Below are 11,471 nucleotides of genomic sequence, written 5' to 3' on the forward strand. Positions count from 1 at the left end.
TTTTACAAGGAGCGACTACCTATCTGACCTCCTCAACCCTATTTAATTGCTATTTGGCTAATGTCTATTGAAGGAAACAAAATAGAGTTTGTGAAACAGATAGATCTCACATTTATCATTAATAGAATTCTCAGATTTCTCCAGTTCTAATTGAGTAATAAACGAGAAAGTTCAACAGAACTTAAGTAATGTCATGTCCTGATTACTTTAGTCAAAGTTGTTGTTTCTCAGGCACTATGTAGCCGTAGTTTAAATAATAAAGTTATGCAACTATTTCTTGGTGATTGCTCCAATAAAATACTGGTTAACTCAATGATCGTTAACTAACGAGTGTTGGTTTAAATGGCTTATTATGACATGGTAAGTTAAGCATTATTTGTATTAAGTAATAGTTGATTATGTTTTGAGTTCTTTAGCTATCGGAATATTTGCCCAAGCTATCATCATTCACTGGTTCTTCTTCCACAAAGCAGTCTCAAAATGATCACCTCGCTGGCCCAAGGCAGTTTGGTTTAATTTACTACTTTTTTAACTCTACATTTCCTCAATTATTTTAACTTATAATAGTGTTTATATTTATCAAAATTTAACATAAACAGCAGCGCATGCGGCCTTAATTTGTTATATTTACATAACTTTTTAATTAATTAGAATTTTCGAATGCATAACCTCGATATAATGAATGGAGACCAACAATTTGCAACTTAGTAAGGTGATGGACTAAAGTACCGGTAACTTTATTATTATATTTAGTTAAGTTACACTGAGATTATTACTTACTTTGCCAGCTGATTATCGAGCTGAGCGGCTAGATAAAGTCTATTCGTCTTCAGTATCCAAACTATCTTCATGACAAACTTGATCTACTTAAAAATTGTTTCAGTTATCAACAGTCAAAGTGAGTGTAACAAACACACTAACATTCGCAATTAAAAATAGGCAGGAAGTTTATTTACAAGTACAATTAGGCTTTTGTAGGTACCTTTATTGCTACCTTTCGAGGTCCCAGATTCGATCTCAAAATCGTGCAGAGATATTGTCTCCTATAAGTTTACTTCCTTACAGTTACATGAAACTTTCGACACAGGAGATGTATGATAATATAGTGATATCATACGTCACTTCCTATCAGCCTATGCCTCCGGGGAATGCCAGTGTAATGATACCTTATGATAAAATACCTTGAATTTTACGTAACACAGCAATAAGCTATGATAGCCTAAGAGCAGGTGTGTAGTGTGTATGTTGCATACACATAGGGCTGCCATCCGTCCGGGTTTCCCCGGATTTGTCCTCGTTTGGAGGCCGTCCGGGGGCCGTCCGGGCGGGGTTTCAAGAAGTGTCCGGGGAAAACCCGGACATTTTTCATAGGGCCATCTTAACCCATGGTGCCTGGGTATGCGAATTACCCGGGCGCCTAATAATGCAAAATTTGAAGTGTCCCAAAACTCCAAAATTTTCGCGCTCGCTTCGCTCGCGGCTTCTTTTCTTGATACATTTTTTTTTTGCGTTTAGCTACTTTAATATCCCAATATTCAAAAAATTTTGCGCTCGCTTCGCTTGCGGCTTCTTTTATTATACAAGTTTAGGTGCTTTAGTGACCATAAACTCTAAAAATTTCGCGCTCGCTGCGCTCGCGGCACCTTCACTTTACAGTTGTTTGTATTTTTCAAAAATTTTTTGTCTAACCTATCAAGAAGGTAACTCCTAGTTTCCATTATGAGCTTTCTTAATTATGACCTTCGAAATACATTAAGTCACAATCTTTCAATACTAGGTACTACATGAGCCTGACTTTTCGTATAAGGAAGGACCTCATTGAATTTAAGTAATATGGTAATATTAAAAATTAGGTCTTGTTTTGTTGAACAAACAAAATCGGACTTGTCCGGGGAAAAAATGCTATTTACGCCAAATGTCCGGGTTTTTTTAAATATTTGTCCGGGTTTGGCGAAATTCGAAATGGCAGCCCTACATACACAACACATCGTTTTCCATTACACAGCACCGTGTAAGACTTATGTAGGTAAATAATGACACATATTTATACAGTTTTACAGTTCTGCGCACTTGTTACCGTGTCAATATTTATGACAAATTAAGGAAATTACATGACGAGTGTCTCATTTATTTGGTCATGTGGAATGAGTACTTAGTAATACTAATTCCGTCCCCCCTTCCACCTCTTTGGTTCTGTCATTAGAGCAGCAATTGCTATAATGTTGTTAATTAGTACTATCATGTTATTTGTCGTCTAAATTCTACTTCAAATAAGTGAACGTTCTAAACTGTATGAGCTTATGTGCTACAAGTTAATATGCGTTTTTCTTAATTAGATGTAAAGAGTAAACAAACAGATAAACAAGGCATTATTGTTGTTCTATGACTTCTGTACAGTCGCAGCAAGTAATATGATTAACTTATATCTAATAAAGCAGTCTGTGGCATTTGCCGCTCGCAGCATTTCCATTATCATGGCTACGTAACAATGTCAACAAAACAAACGTTTGGCCGCGATTTGAGGAAAATCTTATGCAGGCAACACTCACCGGTGGGAAGATACAGCTGTTTACGTTCCACTAGCGACAAATCCACACACAACTGTCCACTGACGCGATATAATTGTTTTATTTCACTTGGTTTTCTCGAGGGGAAAACTAATGAAGTACGTTGTACACGAACTGCGCGCGTGTGTGCGACACACGACCTCACTCCGCGGGCGTGGTGGTGCGACTGACGCGCCGGAGTGAGCGCGGCGTGCCCGTCCGTTGGTCCCACCACTCTCGGATATATTCAGCCGAAGCCGAAGCTGCGCCCGCGCCGGCTGACCGATTCGCCTCGCCAGCTGTTGGACACTCAAAACAATAAGATGCTACTAAATACTGTAATTTTAACCAATATCAATAACAACGGCGACTTTTTGTACTTGCATCAAACCTCTTTTCAATTTCTGAGAAAAAAATATAGGTAAAACATCAAAAAGTGACAATGTCATTTTTATCAAAGTTTCATTTGCAAATCCTTGATCTTGTTCAATCAATTCCCTTGTTGAATTAGAATAAAACATGGCATCACCCAACGGAGAATTAAATCCAGATCCCGCGCCAACTGAAAGAGAGTCCTTCACACTCACGACATGTGAAGAGGAACAGAGTAAAGAATCTGTGAGGGCCAAAAAATCCGACAGTCCTGATAAATCACCCCCTAAAAGTGACAAACCATCTGTGTTTAGAAGTAAGAAGACTTGGAAGGAATTGCGACAAAGAGAGCCATCCATGGAGTCTTCTCACACGAAGTTCTATAAGAAAGATAGGATCGATAAAGAATACAAGCAGGTGACGAGGAAGCAGTATCTGAGCATCTCGGATTCCTTGTCAGGGTCATCAGATACCTTCCAGTGTCTGCATGGTCCTGAAGGAAAAGAGTACACAGAAAAGGGATTGCTGAAGAGGAATATCGTTAAGAATTTGGACCCTATTCGTCTTGGTAAATATCCATTTAACTTTATAGTTATGAGAAATTAGGAGAATTTTACTGATATTTTCAGGTTGTAAAATATGACAGATATTACAACCCAGAATTCAAATTCTAGATTATTACAAATTCAAATAGGATTCAATCAAATAGGATAATAGAATAATCTGAACTAAGCAAGCGTTGCTATCCCACGATTAATATTTTTGACCTGGAATCTTTTCAGTCTACAGTTTAGTATAGAAATCTTAGAGGACAAACACAAATGTAGACTAACAAGCAAATGTCTGCAACTAAATAAAATTATCATTCATAAAAATAAATAAAACTAAAGCATAACTTATCAGTGTCCTTTCCTTGAATATACATAGTTGTTACTGGGAGATAGTTTACACTACCATATACGCGACACCCGCATAAGTCAAACTATTTTAGTCGCGATGTCTCCAAATAGTGATCGGCACAGTATTTATGAAAGTGCAACAAAACATATAGGCCAATCGTCCTTTTATTTATTGAAGTACGCTTTCCCTCACCTAGTTACCCTTATAATCAGCTATCATAATAATTTCTCGACTTGACCTGAAATATGTACTATTGTCTCTTGAGTGACATTTTATATCTTGGACACCAATGACGTGTTTCGAGGGACGATAAGTAAACTGTAGGTAAGTCCCGGCTGTCATTTGAGCATCTTTGGCAGTCGTTACATTTAGAAGCAAGTAAGTCTGGGAAACCCGGGTAACTGGGTTGAGGAGGTCAGATAGACAGCCGTTCCTTATACAACATTGGTACTCAGCTGCATCCTTTAAGACTGAAAGGTGACCCCAACATAGTTGGCAAAAAGGCTAGGCAGATGATATCTCTTGACTTACATTTTCATTTACTACTTTAATTCCAAGTTTAACCTTTTGCTCGAAGACTTCTTTAGGTATTTCGGTATTTGCACGGTTATTAGACAGATTGTGCTTTACAAAGTAATGTTAATTAGTTAAAACGGCAGCCATTGAGAGCAATAAAGTATGCATCGCGACTAATCACGAGTATATTCAACTGTCATTCACTGCAGTCGCGTATGCCATTAGACTCTGAACAGCTACATAAATTATGCTCTCGTTTTAACTATGTAATTTATTTGGAATTTAGTTTGCTATTTTAAAACTGTTTTTTCTAACATCTTCTGGTTTTTGATAGCCCACTTTGTGGTACATTTTTTTGATGTCTCCACGCTTCTCGAAAATAGAAGTCTATTTCGGAATATGCGGCTTGGAAAAACCATGGAGTGTATTTTGATGTTTGATTTAAGTATCTTTGTCAGTCTACTAACAATACTATCTTATCTACTGAGGCTGTATAATTATTCAGATTTCTTCTCCTGTCGAGGACACGACATTTAAACAATTATGCCGATAGTTAAAACTAGACGGAATTACTGTAGCATGTTTATAGTTTACGATATCGTGACTAACGCAATAAAAATAATGGTTCATCTCTAGTTTTCTTTTTTATGAACACAATTTCTTTTAATCAATGAAAGCGTTACATTAGTTGTAAAGATTTTTTAATTTCAATAACATTTTGTATTGATATTGATATCGCTAAGGCTGTATTAATTAGTATTGAAAAGTCTTCTGAAAGTCCTGTTTCCCTGATGAGGGATAACAGTATTTTATCATTATCATCATCAACAACAAATTCACAGATTATTTCTAAATCTTTGATGGGACTAGAAAACACTGAAAACCAAAACTGAAGTGAACATTTTTGACTTAAAGGCTGTTCATTTCTTTCTCTTTCTAGATCCGAAATTGCGTGAAGAATGCCCCTCGACCTTCAAATGGGAGATGGCGGAGAAACTGGCTTACATGGTACAAAGTCCGACCGTGGTCGTTCAGATGGAGCGCTTGAAGTCACATCTTAGAGACTTCGCCAAGACCAGCAGTGAGGGATATGTATCCTTTTCTATAGATTAGATTCCCGCAGGGCTAGTTTTGGCAGGCTACGGGGTCGTTCGAAAGAGTTATCGCGGCCCTGGTACATAAAGGGCTTATGAAGGAATATGGTTTTTTAGTCAGTAATGGTTTGACACTCCCTCATGCTGCTCCCACCTATTCATTCTATAACATTTGATTTCAATAGAAATATGTACAAAGTATGCCATTGCCTGTTTTTGTCTGTACCCACAATTTGCTATAATTTTTCATACCTTGCCACTGTATTTTTGGCAATTTTTATGTAGGTAGGTATTAATTCGATTATTTCATACATCATTGAAAACTAAACATACAGCCCTTAACTCTCCCTGCAGCGAGTTGACACTCTGAAGAGTTTCTGCATCATAATAGACTACCTGATGGAAGAAGGATACCATAATCCCACCTTGAAAGAGGAGCGCACCATGCTGCTCGAGAATTTGAAGAAACCCATCATACTTACAGCTTCAGCTGATGTTTGGAAGTATTTTGAAATGATCATGGATTTTTTGGGGTACATAGGTAAGCTGTAGACACAATAGAAAGATAGATAGATTATGCTTTATTGTACACCAAGAAAATTAACAACACAGGACATCACAATACAGAAAGAAGAGTACAAATGGCGGTCTTATCGCTAATCAGCGATTTCAATATTCACTAATTTACTTAAGGACCTATATGTTTTTCACTCTGAATTCTTACCAGCTGTTAAGGAGCCTATTGCTGTTCAGTCGTTGTTTCAGCCGAAAGGTCACTTTGATAAATCTTCAGCATTCTATATTCACAACAATCAATTCAGTAACATTTTTCAGGTTGAAAAATATGTCTTCATATGACAAAAAGCTTTTCCATGATATTCAAAAATATTGTACCTAAGAAATAAAATCTTGTAAAAAATGGTCACATTTTATGACTAAAAGAAACTCCGTACACAATATCTCGATAATGAATTGAAACCGAACTACTATTATGTAGACTGTCGTGTTCGTAATATTAACAGCATTGGGGTCAAGTCGATATCGCCACGCCACTTCGCGGCAGCCGGTAAAGAGGACAATGTCACCGTCACTCCAGGGAACTTTACTCCTTTCGAGGAGTTGTGAATTATGGAGCAGGCGCGTGATTCAAATTTTAATGTTTCGACGTTGGTAGGTGTAGAATCGTCTTTCTAGGTCGAATAAACATTATGGTTTTGCTTAAAAATGAAAAATAGCCAGTGAAGTAAGTGGATTGTCTCATGCAGCTACTAAATAAAAAAAACAAAATCATAATTGTTATCTCAATGTACTCAAGTACCTACAGGAAGATTCACAATTGACCCCAAACTAGGCTAGCCTGAACCTTAGGCACTAATTTATCACAGGCCAGGTTTTAAGTAACTTTCACAAAGCAGCCTGAAGTCTGGAAATAGCATAAAGTAATGGGAAAAAGGTAGTGAGAGATACATCCTTGCATCGGAGAACAAGTAAATATCGGTCCTGATCTCTGTCAAATCAGACAATGAGCAGGTATCAAATACAGACAGTGCCCTTCTTACTGTGCATTCCCTCGTTTACTATAATACGTCATCTGATCTCACTTGAGAGCAGTTGCCATATCCGACAATGAGGGTTTTCTAAAATGGCAATCCACGAGGTGGCAGCACCGAGTCGTCAGGTCCAGATAACTGTCAAAGTGCTTATCTTTACTATGAATAGTGAACGATTTTAGTGTTTTTTTTTATTTTATAATTAAAGCACTGCATTATTGTTTTACTATTGCGGTTGAGTAAATAAAAAAAACTAAATCATATTGTGTTAACAAATTTTTCAACAAGCTTTTCCTTAGTACCAGTGACTTTTGCACCCTCTCTCTTAGCTCAATTTTTAGTTCGGAAACCTTATTCTGACCGTAGTCCATAATAAAATCAATAACACTTCCAATAGAATAGAATTTCAATAAACAATAAGTTCGGCACCTACAATTCCATACTATTTGACAGCTGTTTGGACCAGACGCATACGTGGCGCCACCTGGTGGCAGAAAAAATTTCAAAAACCCTCATTGGTCTGGATGCCATTATCAATTGTTCCAACACACTCTAAAATCAGATGTTTTCCTAGCAAAACGTAGATGGTCTTTGTATAGTTTTTTTTGGGAGTTCGATGAATCAATCAGTGAATAGACGTTCTAATTTCCTCAATTAAGTTTTCTAGACTCATGAGCCGTTTTTGTTTTTTTTTCTTTCTTTTTTCTTTCTCTCAAATGTTTATTGTCATTCAAAGAGAAAACTGCTGACATTAGTGTCTAGCTGATGTCAGTTTAATGATTTTTGATATTAATATGCAAGGTCGTATGGTTTATGTCCGAATATGTTCATGATATTTATGCGTTGTTGGTATCTTATAAGGCAGTGGACTAAAGAAGGTTAGGTACTTAATAAGCTGATGATACCTAATGATAAAGTATCAAATAGATATAAATAGTGTTCGTAATCAAATGTCTAGCTTAATTTTCGACAGGCGTAACACACAGACAAAGTTATTTTCACTGTTATTGTGTCACTTGTGTTATTATCAGTTAATAATGATTTCTCTGCTGATGACAAATATTGAGCATTATGTTTCTTCCTTCATTCATAGTAGGTAGATGCCAACAGAACATGGTACATCCACCATAACCGGTGCAACTTAGCAAGTACAAAGTTACCCGATTAACTGCGCAGTAGACAATTTTGTTACAAATGATCTGTACTGCGCAATCAAACTACTACTAACACAATTGCGATGATACATCTTCATGTGATCAAATTGAAAAGGCAGCCGAAGAACAAATTTATTTTTAATCTCCTTTAGCCAACCTATCAGTCATTCAACCAGCCCACTATAAAATCGAATTTCCATATTTTATTAAGCACAGGCACGTAATATAAAACCGCGAACAATTTCAGGGTGTTAGGTCCCTTTCTCTCAGCTAAAGGTGATTATAATGTACAGTAGGATCACGGCTACACTTATCTGAAATGCGATACTGTAGCCACGAAGTATTGACTTAGGGCCGGCGAGGACCAGAGGCCGTACCTACTTACTTTAAATTTAAGCATTGGAGCATCTCGTCTACGAAATTATATCTAAAACTTTGGATTGGTGAAGTTGTATGATGTATTATGGAGGTCATTGAATTCGAATGCGTTGTCCAGTCTAACAATAAGTACATGTTGTTCACAAACACACATTGGAACCTTTTGAATAAATAAAAGCGTTGCCGCCTGAAACCATCGCATAGCAAAAATCAACAAAGCAGTTTACTCGAACTGCGAATTTACGACACGTTTTATGTCACACGGCTTTGCACACGTCCTTGCACACAATCTTTTTTATTGTTATTTATATTAATTAATATTTCTTGTGTAAATAAATGTTTGTTTTTGTTTCGTTCTTTCATATAATGGTGTCCAGATGGACTGATTGTCTCTATCGTTTGTTCTCTATAGAAAGATATAATCCAGCTGGTGAGGACAATATAAACAAGCATTTGTTCAGAGACAGGTGCTCTCGCGGAGAGGGATCAAGCACAAGATACATGGGTGTATCAATCGCCAAGTTCTAGACTTTGGCATAGTTTCAAAAGGACCTTGCTTTTTATGAGTGTGGCAGCCCTATCGCAGAACGTCGCTTCGTATCTTCAGCTTAGCTTGAAAGTTTGGGATCCAGTTACAGCTATTGTTGTTGTTGTTTATTTTAATTACTTCGTTATTTACTGCTAACCTAGTGCCTAGTTATCTTCGCCTTTAACGTGTAAGTTATGGATTAAAACCTGCTTTATGAACAGCGGTTTGTACTCGCCTTTGTCTATTTCTTTATGCATTAGAAGAGGTAAAACAATACAGTACATCAATACGAAACTTTCGACTAGTCTGATAAAATAAATTTTGGTGTATTAAAATAAGCAATTTGCATTTGTAAACCGTGCCAATCATTGATCTATAGGTATAACTATAGTTGATTAAGAGAACCCTACTAACTTTTCCAATCAAATTACAGGCTACCTCCTAATAAAGATCGAAGACGACAAGCTCTTCGACGTGGTCTCCAAGGCGATTATATGGCACTTATCCGCCCCGGACGATCTCCGGGGGCCCGGAACAGTTGCCCTGCGGTATTCCCTGCTTGCCGGAGCCCCGGTGCTGAGGGAGACCACGGTCAGAATGCTGGCTGTAGCTTCATCGCATAGATTCCCGACATTCTTGGAGATTGCGCTGTTGCTGGCCTGCGATACTGTTGAGAATTGTAAGTATTAATATCAATAAATGGCTTTTACTTGGGGCAAAAATTAAAAATAAAAGATGCTCGTTCTTGACTAAGTCTTGGCTTATGGCGTCGAGTAAAAAGGGTTGCAGTTGCAGCATCATTTTATTGTTTTTGTGTTACTTCATAATAATTGAATATTTTTAATAACTTCCTACTACCTTATTTATCCGTTGCATTAATTTAATATCTATTAGTAGGGGAGGCGAGGATGCTAAATCGGGAGTGACTCGAGCGTCAATGAGACCTATTAGATTGCGAAGCTTAGATGATAAGAAGAAAAAAATGTCCTGACATACACACACTTTCATCGGTGGGTGGAGCGGCTATAAACTTTCAAAAATGGTAAAAAAAAACAGTTGCATGGACATACTGGAGCGCGTCAGATATTAATAGCATGCACGTCCTACGTCATTTTGAAAACATACGTATATTAATCTGACTATTTCCATGGTGGGGGTGGTAGTAGGTAAGGGTTAAAAATGGGAAAAAAAATAATTTTATCGAGCGCGTCAGATTATCAAAAGGGGTGTTAAGTGAACCAAAACGAAGGCTCTTATGCAATAATCTGACGATTTAGACGTGACCTAAACTCGTGGCCATTACTTGAAATTGCAAAAAAAAATCGCCATTTTGAAATACTCGAGCGCGTCAGATTAAGATATATATGGTTCATTTATGTACCCTTAACGTAATCATCTTATAATCTGACGATTATCTGGAGGAATTCGCATAATCTGACATTGGAAAGTTTTTTTGAAAACCTTTTAACAAATTGAAGAACTGAAAAAATTGCAAGTAAATAAACCAGTATGTACCTATTCTTTAAAGTACAAAACTTTTATTTATAAGCAAATAAGTATGGAAAACATAAAGGACAATGGACACAAATATACGGAACCTCGTACACTCCACCAATAGCAATGTCATACATATCATTGTATAGGCCTTTTTATCTAGAACAACCTTTAATATGACAGCTTTGTTGACGTTTGCCCGTCCTGAGATATAGATCAAAAAGTGTGTAAAAGTTAAAACTAAATAATCCATTGATATCTCAAGTTTTTAAAGGAATATCTCAGTGCTACTACGAGTATGTCTTCTAAGTACTATCAACTTTTACACACTTTTTGATCTATATCTCAGAACGGACAAACATTTCAACAAAGCTGTTATAACAAAGGTTGTTCTCGATAAGAAGGCACATACAATGATATATATGACATTGCTATTAGCGGAGTGTACCAATCTGCTCATACATTACATACATTTCTATAATAATTACATTGAATTATAATGACATTGATAAATATACATGTGTCATAAACAATACAATAGAATCTATAATAACATGGCTTGACGGAAATAATCTACGCGTAAATCTTACAAAAACTAATTTTATTCAATTTAATATACTTAGATAAATCTAAAATCTAAATAATCTGCCTAGCCTTTTTCCCAGCTATTTTCATACAAAAAAAATACGTATAAATTGACTTAATTTATTAGTTTAAAACCATCCAGTAGAGTTGCGCGTTGCCACTCTTGCAGAACAGATAGAAAGAGATAGCAGTTGCTTTCATTGATGAAGCGACACTACGCGCGTAATTTGTGAACCACGTTATGCAGAGTAGAGCCAATGTTAACCGGATGACTAGGCCACCACGACCTGTATAAAAAAGGCGAAGTATACGAAACGGCATTTCTCGGTAACACGATAGACAAACAATGCAAC

At 36.8% G+C, this 11,471-nt stretch overlaps 2 protein-coding genes across 2 annotated transcripts in view; one reads left to right on the forward strand and one right to left on the reverse strand.

Annotated features, from left to right (window-relative positions):
• LOC110372461 (nostrin) overlaps positions 1-2,770 on the reverse strand; it is a 77,207-nt gene extending 74,437 nt beyond the window's left edge. The window contains exon 1 of the mRNA XM_021329201.3: positions 2,550-2,770. The gene's annotated coding sequence lies outside the window, so the exon portion shown is untranslated. The remainder of the gene's footprint in view (positions 1-2,549) is intronic.
• Positions 2,771-2,996: 226 nt separating this feature from the next.
• LOC135117630 (uncharacterized) lies at positions 2,997-9,729 on the forward strand. Its single transcript, XM_064037182.1, has 4 exons — positions 2,997-3,486; positions 5,275-5,426; positions 5,783-5,969; positions 9,473-9,729. The coding sequence occupies exons 1-4, from the start codon at positions 3,066-3,068 to the stop codon at positions 9,727-9,729; spliced, it is 1,017 nt and encodes a 338-aa protein (XP_063893252.1). The 5' UTR covers positions 2,997-3,065.
• The last annotated feature ends 1,742 nt before the right edge of the window (positions 9,730-11,471 follow it).

This window comes from Helicoverpa armigera, chromosome 1 (genome assembly GCF_030705265.1).
Source record: "Helicoverpa armigera isolate CAAS_96S chromosome 1, ASM3070526v1, whole genome shotgun sequence".
Taxonomy (NCBI): Eukaryota; Metazoa; Arthropoda; class Insecta; order Lepidoptera; family Noctuidae; genus Helicoverpa; species Helicoverpa armigera.